Consider the following 19,277-nt stretch of genomic DNA (forward strand, 5'->3'; position numbering starts at 1 on the left):
TACTTCAACGTTCAACACTCCAGAATAAAGACTTTGAAGGGCCCAAAGTCTCGTGCTTTTACTAATGCTCTTATAAGTTTGAGTTTCACCAAATGGCTCGAGCTATTTTGGTATAAGAGACAAGTATTCATAGTTAATACGTATGGTAAAGTCTAACATAAAGACCTCCTTATTTATTGCTGTGTATTAGTTGATTAAGTTCGATTAAAACTGTCCTTAAAGGGAATTCTAATGCAAGCCAGCTAAACTGTCCTTATTTATTGCAGAACGTAAATGCTCAGTTTGATCTGGACAATAAGTCAATGGATATTGATGAATAGAGAGTTGATGTATGCTTGGCTGGAAGCCACTCATTGCAAAATCAAATGATAAAAAGTATTTGAATCTGGAAGGGATATAATATAATGGCCACATGAAAAAAAGGAAAAGAAGGGACGAAAGAGAGACAAAAGTATTTGGGGAGAATAAAATATTACATAAACCATGACAAGAAAGCAAGCGAAGTAATGAAGAGAGGGTGCATGGTGACTTGAAGAGCTCATGAGCACGTCTTCCTTTAACTTACTACTTATTCAAATTATTCTGTAATTATCAGTTCATGGTAACTCAGGAAATTTTGATCATGCAAACAAACAAGGCTCTTTGGTCTTCATCTAGTACTCCAATTTATCATGATGGTAACGTTTAACAAAGTGTAGTGGATGATCTTATAAGTCAAAACCATATATACAGTGTAACACTGTCTTGCTGTCTGCAAGAAAGTTGTTCTGTCAATGTCTAGGAAAACTAAAAAGTCTCCCATAGTAAATACAGCGAATTGACATTGACCAAAACAAAGGCGTATTCTAAATGGAAATTAACTTGAATATGTTAGTGTGAAATAGCCAATAAAAAACTAGATATGGCATTCCAACTTTATTGATATGAGTAACTAAAGCTATACTGAGTTTATATATATAAGGAAGGAATATGTGCAGAATGTAAGAGATCTTAAGTTGAAACCTATTAGTCCTTGGCTTATTAAAAAGAAGTTTACTAAGCTCAGTAAAGTTTATCTTTTTAGTGTTAAGAGTGATTAATTAAATAACTTATCTTTTCCATAAAATTTAATGATCAACTTATATATTATTAGATCGTTCAAATATAAGTGAACCTGAGACAATGTAAAAAATCTCACATCAAATAAAGTTGAACTTAATAACTAATATATAATAAAGTGAAAGAGTCTTTAAATTTGAGTTTTAAAATTTTGAATCAAGATATCTTCTTTTCATTACTTTTACTCGCTTCTCCTCCATCCCCGTAGCTACACTACGATGTGGTCATTCAAATGCGCATATATATATGATTGGTGTACTGGTTCATTTGTCGGCAGATTTGAACCATCCGCTCAAGGAAATGAGCACCAAGTGAAATTCTTAACCGAAATGTTACAGAAGATAGAGTTTGTTTCCAACTACTCTGGTCCATGATTCGAAGTTTCAAAAATGTGCATTTCAGTTTCTGGAATTACATACATCTTGGTCAAGTGGCACGAAAGTATTATGTTGCTTGTAACCTGAAATTTCCTTTATTTGTTGAGGATTAGGTAATAGGCGCAGGCCATTAATAAATAGAAAATCCATCAATAGTCCAAGCGGGAAATCAGTTGGAAGAAGCTATCACTAGCTTGATTTTTAGAAAGTATACGTGTATCTCGTAGGGACGTGCGACCTAACTTCACATTCAGCGGATTACAAATAATACAATTCGAGTTTTTGAGCTCCGATCGACCTTTCCCTGTGTCTACACATACACCTACATTTGCAAACCTACAACCAACAGTGTTTTTGGATTTCAACGCCTGAATTAATATTCCCATGGCTACTGCTAAACTTATTGCCAGTTTTGTTTTCTTTGCGTTGTTGGGTTTAGCTGCATGCTCAGCCGCTCGACCACTCCTTACCACTCTAGAGGGCGATGTCAACTTTGGTCCAGGTCACGGCATTGACGGTGTCGTTGCTGGAGATTATGGTGGTGGTGGATACGGAGGAGGTGCCGGAAGAGGGGAAGGTGGTGGTGCTGGACACGGAGCTGCTGATGGTGGGGATTGTGGTGTAAGTGGAAGTGGCAGTGGAGAAGGCCGTGGCGGTATTGTAGGTGGTGGCAGTGGTGGAGCCGGAGGGAGTGATGCAAAGGGATATGGCAGTGGAAATGGAGGTGGAGTTGGTGGAGGATATGGAGGTGGCGGTGGAAGTGGCGGTGGCAGCGGAGGGGATGCCGGAGGACGCGGTGAAGGAGTCGGAGCCGGATATGGTATTGGAGGTGGAGGTGGAGGTGCGGGTGGCGGTAGCGGCAGCGGTGGATATTACCCTTGGGATTAATTAAGCGCCATAATTAATGTGTCCTCTCATCCTCATATATATAGTGACAACAATAAGAAGGATATTATCGAGGGCGTTTAGGTTAAACCATTAATGTATATACGTTCTTTACGGGCTACACTAATGTCCAATGCAGACGGTCTCAGCATATGTATCAAATTCCACAATTATTTCACAATATGCATGGAATATAATTATCATATATATGTGGGTGCGCGTGCGCTCGCATTATATTTTATTTCATTTTACAATCTTTTATTATATTTTGTATGCAACCTTAGACAAACGAAAAAAAGGTCTAATCTCAATTCTCACCGAATGAAACAGATGATTAGTTAAGTGTTATCATAGAACGAATAAACAGAGCATGAAGGATTATTCTAAATACTTGTATGATTCCCGTAAACTGATCTTGAGCTCCTATACTCTGCTCTTTAAGTCTCTTTCTAGGAAAAAAATTGTTAGCCCTGAATATTTATCATTTTGCAAGTCGGGCAGAGCCAGAAATTTTTATTAGGAGGCCAAGATGACAAAATATAAATGATAATTCAAAAATTAAATATATAAATTATCAACATAATATAAATATTTTAACATATATATTTATATTTAATTTTACACATGTATAATAATATATACATATATTAAATTTTGCTTATTAATTTTTCATGGTATAAAAATTATTAGTTATTATGTCTACGATAAATATTTTAATAATTTCCTTTTTAATATGAATTATTATTAAATTAGTAAAAAATTTATCATTCCTATAAGTATTAAATGATTTAAATATATTATTGGAATTTAAAATTTTGTTCAATATAATAAGCTTATTAAATTTACTATTTCATTTTTCTCAATTGATAATTGTAGTAAAAAAATATATTAAAACATTAATAATGCTCAATTGTAATCTTTATGTCAATGAGATCAAATTATATTAGAATAAAAACCATTCATATCATAAATTTTAATAGCTTAATTATTTTTAAAAAAGTCATTTTTTTATAAGAACATCATCATCAAACATCTTAACTTTTGGATAAGTACTTTTATAATAGATATCAAATACATAACATTTAATATATTTTGAAATTTTTATTACAATACTTAACAAAGTTTGTTAATAATAATTCTCACAATTTCTTTCATTAAATATAAAATAAAAATAAAATAAAATGGCATCAATACTTTAAGAGCATGTATAACATTATCTTATTATAATTACTTTATACATATGTAAAAGATTATATATAAAATTAAAATGAGAATTTCAACTAGTATTTTATAACTTCTATAATGTGTCAATTTAGGAGAGTCAAAAATATATAACCTCTACATTTTACTAGAAAAAAAATTAAAAGTTCAGGAGATTGTGGCCCTTGTCAGTCACCCCCACCCCGCCCTTGCTTTATTGTGCCATTTCTTGAGAGATATATATTATTGGGAAATATTTCCCCTTCCCTATATATTGAGCATATTCTAGCCAGCTAGAACAAAGTCCTGGTTCATGATATAATAAATTTTCATTTTTCTGTGCAGCATTTATTGAGCTATTCCAAAAATGCCCTCCTGAAAAAGTGTAAAGTGATTTAATTTTAAGATAATTTTATATTGCCTAAACTAACTTATCTTGATTCCGTGAATTAGTTGAAATTTGAAAGAAACTTATACTCCTGCATCACAAATTATAAAATATTTTTAAATAAAATCAAACATTTTAATAAAAATTATTAAATATACTTTACAATTTTATTTTTTTCAGAATAAAAAATATAAAATTTTAAAAATACGTGCCTTTAATTTAATATTTCATTTATGCAAGAATATTAAAGAGAAAAAATATAATGAAAAGGATAATATTGAAAAAAGCATCATTAATAAAATCTCCTATTGTTAAAGCATCTTATATTTTGAAATGCCAAATCTCTCCTAAATGTATCTTATTTGATCAAAGAGAATATACATCAATGTGTTTTAAGAACCAAACTAGCTGATTCGGTCGGTTAAACTAGGAAGAATTGGTCTAATGTCTAGTCCGGACATCACAACAAGATGAAGGTGCAAAGAATTGGTTTAAGATGGTGCAAAGAATTGGTTTAGGTTGAATCATCAATCTTATTTTTTTAACTTAATTAATCCACTTTTTCTAAGCTATACAATTATACAACCTTGTTAATAAATACCTAATGGAAATTAAAACTTTGCTGCTTGTTGTGATCCTCAAAGAGGCAGGTTTAGGATATTGAGTGGTCGAATAAAAAATCTTATTTTATATATTAACATGTGAGAAATAGTTAAAAGTGATGCATATTAAGCCAAGTAGTGTGTATGTATATATATATATATATATGGTTTGCTTGGTTATATAACTAATAAGGGAATCTGCAATAGCCCAAGGATTAGCCGAGGTTGTTTGATTCTTTCCTAATGTTTGGCCCAACTAAATAGAAGGCATGCATGTTTAAAGGAATAGCTTCTACTGTTAACTGTAGCCATTTCATGGTGCAGTACAGAAAGATAGCTTTTGATATAACATGCACATATATCAACATCATGAAGTGCGGTTTCTTTAGTACAAAGAATATTTGCCTAAGCCAACCAATCAAAACAAGAAAGAAAAAGATGAGGAGGTGGGGATATATGGGAGTGCATCAATGTTCGTAAAGGTTGTTGCTGACGCCGACAATGACCTCATAAATGTTTTAGACAAACATTATACTAAATGTTGAAATCTTGAAAAAAATAAAAACTCCAGTTCACTTTTCAAATAGTAGTTTTTTTTTTTAAGTGTAAGCATCATACTCACAGCATGAAATTTAATATTAATTAATAACTAATGGTGTCTTTAGGACTCTTGCAGTTCAATGCTAAACACAATTTTAATGGGAAATCAAATTTTGAAGCGACGCCAGTGGTTTTTGACTACGTATTTAACAATATTGCAAAACATGCAATTCAAGAACGACTAGTATAACATACAAAACATACAGAGAGTCCTGAAGAAGGAACCTGCATTTTTCCGGCTTTATACTCTTCTCGATTTGAGCACAATTAATACGAAAACTAAGTTTCAGATCGGAAGTGATTAATATCTCTCATCACATTCTCGATCTGTGCTTGCATGGAAATACTTGTATAATAAGCTAAAGGGACGTATACATTCGTTTATGGCATTAGCGATTCCACACGTAAATTTTTTTGGAGGAATACTTAATATGATCTAAAGCCATATAAGTAAAGCATGCATGCTCGTGTGCCTCATGACCTTTAACTTTTCTTCTCTCAAAGTCGGTCGATATTTGTATTAATTCCTATCTACCTTGAACGGTACAGCTTGGTCTTAGAATCACTTTCCAATCCACGCATTTAACGAATAATCTCTTGAATAGTAGACATGTATATTTGGTTTGAAGAGTAACCTATGATATATATCATACTGCCAGCAATTTGCAGCAAAAAGTAGCGAGTCGGCAGTGGCTAGGTGTGGTAGCTAGATATTTAGGCAGAGGAGGAGGATTAGTGGAGGAAGCAAGATTTTTATATACCTCGAGCCTTATCAAAAACTCCCACTTCATTAACTAAGGTATTAAAAATTGAATCGGACTTACCGTTATTGAACCAGTTAAAATATTAATTTAAAGATTAATGGTAAAAATCATAATTAAACCATAGCAAGACTCATAATGAACAAAGCATTTCACTAAATCAGTGCACTAATTGAATGATATATCAGTTCAACTAGTAGGATTGATCTAGTTTTTAACACTACACCATGAACTTTTATGTTTTTCTGTTACTTTGGATGTCTTTATTTTATTCTTTTGTCAATAATTTTGTAAGATGTAATATATACACACACATATATGTTTACAGGAATTAAATGATAGGCGGCATGCGAGAAGGTAAGATTGAGTTAAATAAATAATAAATTTGACAACGTGGGGTGAAAATCATGAAACGGAGTTGTGGAAGACAGCAGAAGCACACAAAGGGAGTGAGTAGTGGTGAGTGGGTTAGCTTACATACCTTTGTATGTTTGTAAATTGGGCCACACTGTGGGGACACCCAACTTCGCATCCCCATGTGCCGTTCAACCACCGTGCCTTTATACGCGCCTTCCTTCCCTATATAACTACGTCTCACTCCCTCCTTCGCTCAACCAAGCTTGTGGATTCATTCTTCTCTAGCAATTCCATGGCTCGGCACAGAACTCCCACTCTTGCCTTGTTTCTTTTATTGGCTCTCGGCTTATGTTCCGCGAGAAGGGCTCTCCTCACTTTTGATGGCCTCGGTGGCTTTGGTGCAGGACATGGAGGTGGCGGCGGCGCCGGTTATGGTGGTGCCATTGCTGGTGGTTATGGCGGTGGAGGCGGCTCTGGTGGTGGTGGAGGCTATGGACTGCGGGAGACCATGGTGTTGTTGGCTATGGAGGTGGTAGTGGTGGTGGAGAAGGTGGGGGCCTAGGATATGGTGGTGCAGGTGGTGGTGGTGGTGGGCATGGTGGAGGAGGAGGGGCTGGATATGGAGGTGGTGGGGAGCATGGTGCTGGATATGGAGGTGGGGGCGGAAGTGGCGGTGGCGGTGGTGCTGGTTATGGAGCAGGAGGAGAACACGGTGGTGGTTATGGAGGTGGTCAAGGAGGTGGAGCAGGGGGAGGCTATGGTGGTGGTGGAGAACATGGCAGTGGCTATGGAGGTGGTGCTGGTGCTGGTGGCGGATATGGCGGAGGAGAAGGAGCTGGTGGAATAGGCGGAGGCCACGGTGGTGGTGCTGGAGGCGGGTCAGGTTACGGAGGTGGAGGAGAGCATGGTGGTGGTTATGGAGGTGGAGGTGGAGCAGGAAGTGGTGGAGGCTATGGTGCTGGGGGAGAACATGGCGCTGGTTATGGAGGCGGAGGAGGAGCAGGAAGTGGTGGAGGCTATGGAGCTGGTGGAGAACACGGTGGGGGTTATGGTGGTGGAGCTGGAGGAGAGCACGGTGGTGGCTACGGCGGCGGTCAAGGTGGTGGAGGTGGTGCTGGCTATGGTGCAGGAGGAGCTCATGGAGGAGGATATGGAAGTGGGGGAGGAGCTGGGGGTGGTGGGGGCAATACAGGATATGGTGGAGGCAGCGGAGGGGGCTCTGGTGGTGGAGGAGGATACGGGGCAGGTGGTGAACATGGTGGTGGTTACGGAGGAGGAGGTGGATATGGTGGAGGCCATGGTGGTTATGTTCACTATCATCCTTGACGTCAATGGATTCCCCTGGGGCGTATCAAGAATTCAAGATTCAATAATAAGTAAAATGTGTTGATCCTATAATCATATTAATTAATAAGAATATATGCTTTTCGCTCTTCGGGCATTACTATTCATATGTAATGAAAATATGTCTGCCATATATAATTGCAATATCATGATAATATTCTGAGCTGTTTCAATATTAATAATATTAATATTTAAACAAAATAAATTATCTCATTTTATTCTTGGTTGCCTGATCATATTAATTATCATTACTACTATTATTACTGTTACTGCTACTATTATTATTATTATTTAACCTTATTCACACTCTGTTCTATATCTTTCCAATTCCAACGTTCCTCCTTTTGCACGATCCATCATAATATGTCGCTCTGGCTGATGCTTCACAAGTCGAAGATCATTTCTTTCAAACTTAAATACCAATTAATGGATAAAGGGCCGTAATTCTCAATTCTCACTGTTGATGAAAGGCCATAATTTGCTTAAAAGCTCAAGTCCGAAGATCGCTAATTTGAGAGGAACTCTGAAAGTAATATCACTCCAACCAGACTACAATATAAAATTTTTTTACTATAAGTATTGCTTGGTTTAAAATATATGAGAATCACATTCAATAATTCCTTAAAAAAATTATTCACAGATAAGAATGAATATGAAATTGATTATTATTAAAATAAAAATATAATTTACTTTTTTTTAATGAGACTTATTGTTAACCTTGTTTGTGAATAATTTCCTTCAAAAGCCCTTGAATGTAATTCTCCCTAAAATATAGGATATTAGGTAGTTTTATATTTTTTTCAATTATATTCTTAATTCATTTATCAGTACTCTTTTTAATAAAATGAAACATTGTAATTTCAATTATAATTATTAAGATTAAGTTATTTAATGAGAATATGATTGAAAAGATGTATAACTTCTTAAAAAATTAAGATTTCAGGCAATTTTTGTTCAAAATAATGAAATAGTTACTAATACTATTTATTATGATCAGATATAGTGCAGTGCTCGTTTGTGTGTGCATCTCTCTCTCTCTCTCTCTCTCTCTCTCTCTCTCATGGACGCACGCATGATAGGTTTATATTTAAAGCATTACTATATATTTTTATTTTATAAAATAATTTTTACAAAAATTTTTATCTGGACTGTACAGACTATATATGAATAATAAATATATATTAATTATAAAAATTGTAATATTAAATTGAATCCTTCAAATCAAATTTAAACCAAATTGAAAAAAAAATATAATAAATTTTTACTTTAGTAAATATAAAATAAAATAATCTCTTAAATCTAGACCATCCAACCTAGATCTTATTACAATGAGGAGCACTAAAGACCAACCTCACACATCACACGAGAGAAAGAGAACAACTACCAACTCGGAAAAGGAAGAGCGAGAGCGGAGGGGGATTATTGAGAAAGGTTACATTGGCTGGTGAGTGCTTTGGAAAAGCGTGTGACGGTGGTTGGAAAGGATGCGAATGTGAAGGAGGGGGTAGAAGAGAGAGGGATAAAGGTTTGTCTCCTTATCTTATTGGAAGCACGTTTGTGTTTAGGTCATCGGACATAGGGAAAGCTAGGGTGCATGAGAAGACTAATGGGCTTGTGAAAGATATTGCTAATGATTCAGAAGTTGCTAGAAAAAGGGCTATCCCTCTATCATACAAAGATAATCTTATTTCTACAAATGGTGATGGATTTCTCATGAAACATGATGAAGAGGATGATATAGTTAATTGATGGATATCGTACTTTAGAATGATGAATGCGAAGGAAGGTGCAGCTAATAAAAATCTGAATCGGATGATGAAGAGGAGGGAATCATTAGAGAATAAACTAGATACCCAACTCTAAAATTCACCGAGGATGAATAAGCTTCATGGTGTTAACCTTGGATGAATTCCTTGATTATTAAGCTCCGAGGGGCTTACCAACCAAAGAGGGTGATTGAAGACAGAGTGACTAGGATGTGGAAGCCTTAAGGTCACATGAAGGTTATCCCTTTGAGTAATGGATATTTCATTATCTCATTTGTAAATAAGGAAGATAAAGATTTTGCATTTCAAGAAGGGCCTTGGATGATAGATTATCACTATCTAGTTTAAAGGTGGAGAGCAAATTTTAATCCTTGAGAAGTAGATCTTCAATGTCATATTGCTGCCTGGGTTAGAATTTCAAATATCCCTGTTGAGTTTTACAAAGCAGAATCTCTAAGGAGGGTCGAAAATATGATCGATAAGACAATAAAGGTGGATTGGTCAACATATATACACAATAAAGGAGGTTTTGTTAGGATTTGTGTGGAAATTGACCTATAAAAACCTCTACTGCTTTTTTAATGTATTTAGTGAAGATCACAGCATTATATATGAAGGATTGCCCTTAGTCTGTTTTTGGTGTGGACTTTATGGGCATACGAGGGACTAGTGTTCATTGGAACAGGATAATTCTAATGAAGCCAACATAAAGACATTAGAGAACAAGAATGAGCAAGATAAAGGAAAGACCTTGATGAGTTCAGCTGTAGATATCATGACGGATGTAGAGGTATAGGAGTGTTCTGGTGATCGGAGTAAGGCAAATGACTGTTTGGGTTTGTGGAATCTCACACAGTGAGATTTTGCGAGAGGAATTAAAAGGGAGGATATATCGGGATATGCAAGAAGATTTGGATCGAAGGATCAGCTAACGGAGAGCAATATGACTCAAAATAGGCTCAATATCGATAGAAGATAAGTAACAGGAAATTATATTGCCACACATAGGGGAAATAGTCAGGGGAAATAGTCAAAGGTTGAACGATAGAGTGGTCTCCAGCCCAATTAAGCAGCCCAAAAGAGCGTTTGGGAAAGAGATAAAAACAATAAGTCCGAATGGGTCCCTGTTGGATCTAAGAGGAAAGTTGAAGTCAAACCAAAAGCATGGGGGAAATAAAACACATTTATATTTGGGCCCAGACATAAGAAAGTTTTGATTTGATAGCCCATGCAGACTTCGTTCATTAGTAACAAGTTCTCGGCTCTTCAAGAAGATATAATGAAATCGACATGCTTAAGAAGAACTACAAAGGTTTGCATTATGTTGAAAGAAAGTCAAGATGACTCGTTGTCAGATAGGAACACGTCTATGGAGAACTTGAAAGTTCAAGAAAATGAGATGACCGTTGGGGGTGATAAAATGAAGCAATTTAAGGATATGGCCATGATCAAGGACAATAAACTCCACTAACACTTACAAGTTTCTTTATGAATTTCCTGATATGGAACTTGAGAGGTACTGGAGTTGAGAGCTTTCCCTTATTAGTTAGAGAGTTAAAGAAACACTGCAAGCTGGATTTTCTACCACTTTTAGAAATGAGACGTGATAAGACAAAAACAGCTAAGAGGATTAAGAAGGTGGGTTTTCAGAATTCGTTAGTAATTGACGCTGTTGGATATAGTGGTGGAATTTGGTGTATGTTGGATGGATCTACACAAAGAGTAAGAATTCTTGAACAAAGTGCCCAATCCATGCATCTTAAGTGGAACCAAGTAGAAATGTTCACTTGGTACTTTCCGTTGTTTATGCTAGCCCAAACATGGCACTTCAACGAACACTTTGGACGAAGCACACTCATATTAGAAATGCTATCTCTGAAGCATGGGCTTTGGGAGGAGGCTTTAACACTACTTTATTTAGGTGTGAACGACGATCTGTAGCTAAGCATGGAACTTCGGTTACTAGAGAGTTTGTATCTTGGTTTGAGAATAATAACATGCATGATCTGAGGTATAAGGGACTATATTTTACTTGAAGGAGAGGTACGTCACAAGCACGACTCGATCATGTGGTTTGCAATGAACATTGGCTCTCAGCTTTTCCTGATGCATGTTTAAAACACTTGCCATGCTTTAAATTGGATCATAAACCTCTTTTGCTCAACTTGGGAAATGACACTCAGTGGAGTAAGAATCAACCATTTCATTTTATCACGTCTTGTGTTTTACATGAGAATTTTTTTGAGCTTGTACAACAAGAATGGTTGGCTCATCTTGCATGTAATGAGAAAGTTATAGCTTTTATGGCTACTTGTTCAGAGTGGAATAAAATAACATTTAGCCATACGAAAGTTCATGAGAATCATATTATGAGATGCCTTGAAGGGATGACTCGAGCAATTGGAAAGGGTGCTAATCCTAACAAATTTAAGGAGCTACAAGTCCAAATTGGAAGGAACTCGAAGATGTGTTGATTCAGGACTCATTGCTTTGGGCTTAGAAGGCAAAGACGGAGTAGTCTCTATATAGAGATTGTAGCACTAAATATTTCCGTTCTTGTGCTAATGGTAGGAGAAAAGTTAATAGAATTGATTCTATTTGTGATGAGAAAGGGGCCTGGGTGGAAGATATAGAGGCTATAAAGCAATTGGCTACTAACTTCTTCTTAAATCTCTTTACGAAGGAAAAGATGTATCATGAAGATTTATATATATCTGTTTTCCTCATCCTGATGAGGATTTCATTTGGAGATGTGGACTAGTGTTCTTAAAGAGAGAGATTAAAGATGCAATATTTAGTACGGGAGCACTCAAGTCACTAGGACTAAATGGTTTGAACACACTCTTTTACCAGAATCAATGCAATATTATGGGTAAGTATGTGGTTCAATTTATTCATTACATTTTTTATAACCTACAGTTAATTTAGACTATAAATAAGACTTTGATCGATTTCATCTCTAAGAGAGACCCACTGAAGACAATAAAGGATCTTAGATTTATTAGTCTTTATAATGTGATCTATAAAGCAGTGACTAAGGTTATTGCTAACCATGTCACTACTAGAAAAATTTAGGTTAGTGAGAAAATTTAACGAGGATTTAATTATTCCTCTCTAAATTATCACATTAACAAGGAATTTTGTGAGAAAATTTTATTTCATCTCTAAAAAAAATTAGTGAGGAATTAGAGAGGAATGATCATTCCTCTCTAAAAAGCTAGTAGTAAAATAAAAAATAATAATGAAAATTAGAAGAGTTTTAATTTGTATTTTTTTTATAAATACCTATTTTACCAAAAAAAAAATCTATTATGTTATATTGTCTTATATATAAAAAATATTTTCTGAAAATTTATATTATCTTATATATAATTTTCTTAAAAATATTAAATATCTTATATGTAAATAATTGCTTTTACTTTATAAATTATATTCCCTCTATAATTTTATTGACTTATCCCAATCCTTTCAATTTATTTCTTCAAAGTTCAGACCCAATCTTATTCCCTTCAATTTTTTTTTTTCATATAAATCCTAACCCAATATCAAGTGTAAACTCAAGAAACCTTGCCCATCACTCACTATTTGGGCTATTCATTGTCAAGCTACTCTACATATTGGTAGGCTATGACCCTTTCTTGAAGATCCCCTCTTCTTCATCATCGTTGCCTTCTTGTTCTCTCTCGCCTCACGTTCGTGACCTTGCCAGCACCATCATTGTCCGTCGAGCTCTGATCTAGCCTAAAAGTCCGCCTCCACATCATTCTTATCTTCTCAAATTTTGCCTCATGTTTGTGTCCTTGCGAGCGCCATTTTCATCCATCGAGCTTCGTCTCCTCCTTCTCAGCTTCTTGAATCTTGCCTCGCATTCATGCCCTTACGAGTGTGAGTAAAGAGAGCACCTCTCATTAACCAGTCGAGCTCTATCCTCCCCCAGGTTCATCATCCCTGCCTCCCTGCTTCCTCGGCAGTCGGTAATATGAACTCTAAATCAGATTCAAATCTATATAGCTCACTCCCTCTGGTCTTTAAGATTTTGACTAATCTCTGCTCTGCTCCTCACAGGTATATCACTTCTCTCTATTTTTTTTTTGAATTTTTTCTTCAATATTTGAATGGCAAGACCATAGCAATTTATGATTTGTGGACTCATGGTAGCTTAATCTAGGCAACGAACTCAATTTCTATTTATTAGGATCTGAAATTCTGGATTATTTGAGAAATATTGTAGGACCATATTCCCACATTGCAATGAATCTATGATGCCTTTTGTATATAGAGTTGAGGTTTGGATGCATGCTGTGGACTCAAGTTTGTTTATTCTAGGGTTAATTTAACTATTTGTATTGATTTATTGCATTGGATTAGGAGTCATATGTGCAACTGTGCTAGACTTGGAATGTGGTCTTATGGTCTTGTGGAATCTAGATTGGATTAGGAGTCGCACATGCAACTGTACTGGCCTGCCATGGTAATTCACTTCCTTGTCTTGTGAAGGTAACTGGTTTTAAGATAAATGACTTTGCTACTAATTTAGTACAATCAGGCCTTGCTCTTATTTCAGTATGAATAAAGATCAAGTTGATAAGCACATTTATCTTCCTGATATTATCCCCTTGCTCTTGTTTCAGGATGTTCACTGCCTTTTGCAAGCGATTGAGGATAATAAATAGTTCTAAAGCAATTGGCATAGGTAACCTTGTTAATTAGCTTCATCATATCTAATTTTGCAATTAAAAATAATAAATATCATATTTCTTAATAGGACTTGCCTCATATCAGACTAAACATGTTTCTTATTTGTTGCAGCACCAAGAATAATGGAGAAGAGCAAAAGCCAAAACTAGGGCAATGCTATAATTGATGATACACACAAAAGGTATCTTTCTTCCCTGTTTATGTATAATTATCACAACCCTTCTAATGAGAAATCCGACTTGTTTAAGTATAATTATCACAATCCTTCTAATGAGAAATCCGAGCGTTGTAGATTTATGTAGATGATGAGGCTAAATTGACTCTTCATGGTCTAGTACAGGTGTAATTTCTTGATTCCTTTTTATATTTTATTTCTGTTGTATTTTCCTCTTGTTGATACTTAAGTTTTCTTTTGTCTAATTGCTCTACTTTTGTTGTGACCTTTTTCAGCACTACATCAAATTGAAGGAGCCAGAAAAAAACCATAAGTTGAATGACCTTCTTGATGTCCTGGACTTCAACCAAGTGGTCATTTTTGTTAAAAGTGTCAGTAGAGCAGCAGAGTTGAACAAGTTGCTTGTAGAGTGCAACTTTCCACCAATCTGCATACATTCAAAAATGTCACAAGAAGAAAGGTATATATGATCTGAACACCATGCACTATTCTGGTTTAGCATCTCAATGGTACTGAGAAGCGTATTTTTTAGGTCCACTAACTTCATTTTGAGCTTGAGCTAGCTCGTTTATTTTCAAGCCTATTTAAGCCTGAGGTACAATTGAAGGGTATCAATTTCAAGTCTGGCCCTCATGTTAAATGTGCTCAACCTGTTTTCCCAACTATAATAAAACCTAGATCTAGCAAATGGCAATTCAATAAAGCTTATTTTTAATCATTATGAATATTTTTGAGTTAGCATCATTTTGATTCATTAGCATCCTCATCTGAAAAAAAAAATTGATATCTTAAAGATGACTCGGTTTTAATTGAGGTTGGCCAAGAAAGTATTTGTAGAGTCCATGCAATTTTTTAATGACCAATTACTGTAGGTGCCGCGGTGCAGTCATGTGTAGGCTTCAATTTTTCTGGCGGGTCCAATTTATGAGCCACAAACCAACACGTGCAGGTTAGCAAGGGACTTCTTTTCATCCTTGAACATGATCTGAAGAACAGAGAACAGAATAGTGCGAGGTGTTCAACTCTGAATGTGTTTTGCCAGCCTTATCTATTTTAAAATTTAGGTATTCTTTGAGTGTGTTCCCATTGTGACTTGTTATTTAATTTTGTGAGCACCCTGATTAGTGTCCCAAAGTTGTCTTCCCTTATTAAATAGGTGTGTGCAAATTGCTTTCCCTTCACATTTTTTCTTTATCCATTCTAGCCTCCTGATATTTTCCTCCCATCTCTTCTACATTGGTGTTTAAAATTGATTTTAATTTTGGGGCATGTTTTTCTCCCATCCTCCTCATGTTTTTCTCCCATCTCTTCTACTTTATGAGTAATTTTGCTTTAATTTTTTTTTCATTTATTTCCCTTATTCAAAGTAATTATGGCTAATTAGAATTCAATCTTGTCTTTATGGCTAATACTAATACATCTCTTTTAGGCTTTGATATCAGCCAAATGTTTAAAGTAAGAGGTGAAGAGGAGGCTTCCTAATGGACAGATTTAGGATGTGGCAAACTTGATAGATTTCACTTTTGAAGAACTAAAGGTAGCACTAGAAATTTCAGAGCTGAATCTGTATTAGGAGAGGGAGACTTTGGCTAGGCGTATAAAGGTTGGCTTAAAGGGATTATATTATGTGCTTTAAATTTGATAGGGATTTTAATGTGGCAAACTTATGTTATATTGTGTACTTTAAATTTCTTATATAGTTCTTGTTTATGGATTGAATTATTTTCTAATAAAAATTTCATTTGTGAGTCAATTGCTTGATTGAATTGGATTTATTTATAACTAAAATTTTGATTCTTACAAAACCAATGTGCAATTAAATGAAGAAATAATAAGGAAATTATTCTTCTCCAATTAAACCAATTTGTGAGGAAATAACGAGGAATTGGCTCCTCACTAAAATCATTCCTCGCAATAACCATGCTAAAAATATAATATTAGCAAGGAATTAGCAAGAAAATTATGGCCTTGCTACTATTAGCTAAGAAATTAAATTCTCACTAAATTAGCGAGGAAAGCACTATTCCTCACTAATTATTAGCGACTCATCATTTAGCTACGAATTTAGCAAGGAAATTATTTCCTCGCTAAATCATGATTAGCGAGTAATAAGTCAAATTTAGCAAGGAATATAGTCCTTGCTAAATCATAATTTTCTTGTATTGTGTTAAGACTGTTTTGCCTGGCATTGTTTCTCCTAATCAATATCGTTTTGTGTTTGGGAGGCATAGTTCAAATAATATTATTGCAGCCTTAGAAGTTATTCATTCTATGCAAACTATAAAGGGAAGAACGGTTTCATGGCTATTAAGATTGATTTGGAGAAAATTTATGGTAAAGTTAACTGGAGATTTCTTTTAAACTGCCTGAAAGAGCTCAGTTTGCCAACAACTATAGTAGAGGTTATTCATTATTGTGTTTCCACTGCGAATATGCAACTTCTTTGGAATAGGGACCACACTGAATATTTCATTTCGACTCATGGAATCTGTCAAGGGGATCCTATTTCTCCTTACTTATTTGTCATCTGTATGGAGAAACTTTCTCATTTATTCACTTGCGTATGAATTCTAGGGAATGAAGACCAATTAGACTCACTAAGATCAATTAGTCCCTTGATCTCTCACTTATTTTTTTACAAATGATATTATTATTTTTGCGAAAGCTTCTTTATAGCAAGCTGAAATAATTATGCAAACCATTAATTGTTTTTGTGCTAGTTCGGAACTGAAAGTGAATTCTAGCAAGATTAGAGTGTTTTATTCTCATTACATCAATCATAACAGAAGCAATGAGATTAACTCTATGTTGGGATTCATGGAAACTGCAAATCTTAGAAAGTATTTAGGGGTTTCCTTATTTCATATTCAGGTGAAAAATGATACTTTTGAGGAGGTTTTTGATAAAGTCAAACAGCATCTTACCTCTTGGAAGATCAACCCGCTATCTTTGGCAGGTAGGGCTACTCTTGTGTCTTTTGTGACTACTACTATTCTAAGACATGTAATGCAATCTTCTTCTCTTCCTATCAACACTTGTGAACGGCTAAATAGATGCAATCGTAGTTTCCTTTGGGTAGTGAAGAGAACCAGAGAAGAATTCCCCTTATGGCTTGGGATGTTGTTGGTAGGCCTAAAAGTAAAGGTGGCTTAGGATTGAAATAAGCTCACTCATAAAACCAATCATTCCTTATGAAAATGGGTTGGTATCTCATGAAGAGAAGAGATGATTTATGGGTTCGTGTGATTCGTAATAAGTATAAGTGCGGAGATGACTTACTATCCAAAATTAATCCAAAAATTAGGGGATCTAATTTATGGGCAAGAATTAAAGCGACATGGGATAAAGTGAAGGAGGGGTCAAAATTGGTAAATGAAGGTAGGGATGATCGATAGAGGTGGGAAAAGCATATCTCTATGAAGTCTGCTTATGAGCACATAACTCATGCTCACGTTTCGAAAGAGGCTATCTGGGAAAGACTTTGGAAACTGAAAGTCCCACATAGATGCCGTACGTTCTTGTGGATTGCTTCACGTGGTAGACTCCTTACTAATGCTTGTAGATGGAGTAATTTCTTTAGGCAAGATTTGCATTCATGGCTTAAATGGAACATCTACAGAACTATTGCAACTGAGGGAAATGAGTGGACTACCTTATTTGCTATCATTTGTTAGTAGATTTGGCGTAGAAGAAATGAATTCATCTTTGAACAGAAGTTCATCAGTAATGACTCTATTATTTTAAGTTCCAGAGCCATGATTAATAGCATGAAAGAGTTTGGTAAGCATCTCTCGGGTCAAAACGAAGCTATCAAAAATAGTTGGAGAACTCCTGTTCATGGTTGGGTAAAAGTGAACGTAGATGGAGCCTTTGCCCAAGCTTCAAACTTAGTTGCGCATGGAGGCCTGATCAGGGACTCTGATGTGACTTTTATTCAAGGATTCATATGCAAATTAAATACTAGGAATGCTCTCTCAGTTGAATTATGGGCTTGTATTCATGGACTAAAGCTTGCATGGAAATTGGGTTATTGCAAAATTGAGCTTGAATCTGACTCTAGGGAGGCTATTGACTGCATACAACGAGGATGTGACTCATTCCATTTGGAATATGGAGTTATTTCTGAAGCTCAAGTGCTTGCTCAACGTGACTGGGAGGTGCAGGTGCGGCATGTTCCGAGATGGATTAATGGACCTGCTAATTGGTTAGCAAAATATGAATTAGGAGCTTTGCTTGGATTCTACCAGGTGATTTAGATTCCTGAAGGTCTTGCACAAATTCTGATAAGGATTGTAATAATACCACTGGCTATATAGGCTAGTTGGTTTTGGACTTCGTCATTTTATCAAAAACCAAAAAACAAAAACAGAGAGAAAGAGAACAACTTCTACCATATGGGCAGCTAATTTCCTATATGAAGATCAGAAGATAAGCTGCGGAAGAGAAATGACTCTAATAGTAGTCATTATTTTTGTTTAGAGATCTGTAAATGTTTGAAATAATATTGATCCGAATAAATTGGGTAAGTATATGAGATCTAGTGACATACTAAATTTGACATAAACATCTCAGGTTGGCATATATAACTCATAAGCGTTAGAAACTTTTGTTTTAAAATAAATAATTGGAATTAGGTTTTCAATTTTAAGGTAATGAACAAATCTGGTTAAAAGAGATTTACTATTACTCTCAGTGTTTTCGGGAGAAGTTAAAATCTACTGTGTCGATAGAAAATACTACTTAATACGCAAAATAATAATAATAATAAAATTTGATATAATATATAGTCAAATCTAAAAAAACAACAAATTATTAAATTGATTAATTCTAAGCAAACCATCAATAATCAAAAGAATTAACTTAATGTTTGGATTGATGAAAATTTGGGTTTGAATTTAAGTCAAATGTCCCATTCAGATATATAAGAAGTTATATGGATTTGGATTTGATCCTAATTGAAGTCATTTTTTATTCTTTCATAATTTAATTTTTTCAATATCCTAATTATTTAAAATTTTAGCCACTT

The 19,277-nt window shown here is 35.1% G+C and overlaps 2 protein-coding genes and 1 long non-coding RNA gene across 5 annotated transcripts; all 3 read left to right on the forward strand.

Moving 5' to 3' along the window:
- The first annotated feature begins 1,859 nt into the window (after positions 1–1,859).
- LOC129322080 (glycine-rich cell wall structural protein 1.0-like) lies at positions 1,860–2,363 on the forward strand. Its single transcript, XM_054968117.1, has one exon. The coding sequence runs from the start codon at positions 1,860–1,862 to the stop codon at positions 2,361–2,363; it is 504 nt and encodes a 167-aa protein (XP_054824092.1).
- A 4,286-nt stretch (positions 2,364–6,649) lies between these two features.
- LOC129322082 (glycine-rich cell wall structural protein 1.8-like) lies at positions 6,650–7,830 on the forward strand (the record flags this gene model as incomplete). Its single annotated transcript, XM_054968118.1, has 1 exon — positions 6,650–7,830. A coding segment is annotated over one exon (945 nt), but the record flags the coding sequence as incomplete, so codon positions are not given.
- Positions 7,831–12,977: 5,147 nt separating this feature from the next.
- Positions 12,978–18,777, forward strand: LOC129284619 (uncharacterized). Of its 3 annotated transcripts, none has more exons than XR_008586893.1 (8): positions 12,978–13,443; positions 13,747–13,875; positions 14,010–14,071; positions 14,188–14,416; positions 14,527–14,711; positions 15,124–15,315; positions 15,681–17,207; positions 18,003–18,777. It is a non-coding gene; the product is annotated as an uncharacterized LOC129284619 (long non-coding RNA). The 3 variants fall into 3 exon arrangements; XR_008586894.1 differs by lacking the exon at positions 18,003–18,777 and having other exon boundaries at positions 14,188–14,257; positions 14,369–14,416; positions 15,681–16,004; XR_008586895.1 differs by lacking the exon at positions 18,003–18,777 and having other exon boundaries at positions 15,124–15,200; positions 15,681–16,004.
- Positions 18,778–19,277: the final 500 nt, after the last annotated feature.

This window comes from Prosopis cineraria, unplaced genomic scaffold, assembly GCF_029017545.1.
Source record: "Prosopis cineraria cultivar Desert tree isolate PC_DT_omini unplaced genomic scaffold, ASM2901754v1 PC10, whole genome shotgun sequence".
Lineage (NCBI taxonomy): Eukaryota > Viridiplantae > Streptophyta > Magnoliopsida > Fabales > Fabaceae > Prosopis > Prosopis cineraria.

Bases quoted from the DNA above. Each gene is read 5' to 3' on its own strand.
- LOC129322080 (XM_054968117.1), top strand. From the start codon at position 1,860: ATGGCTACTGCTAAACTTATTGCCAGTTTTGTTTTCTTTGCGTTGTTG.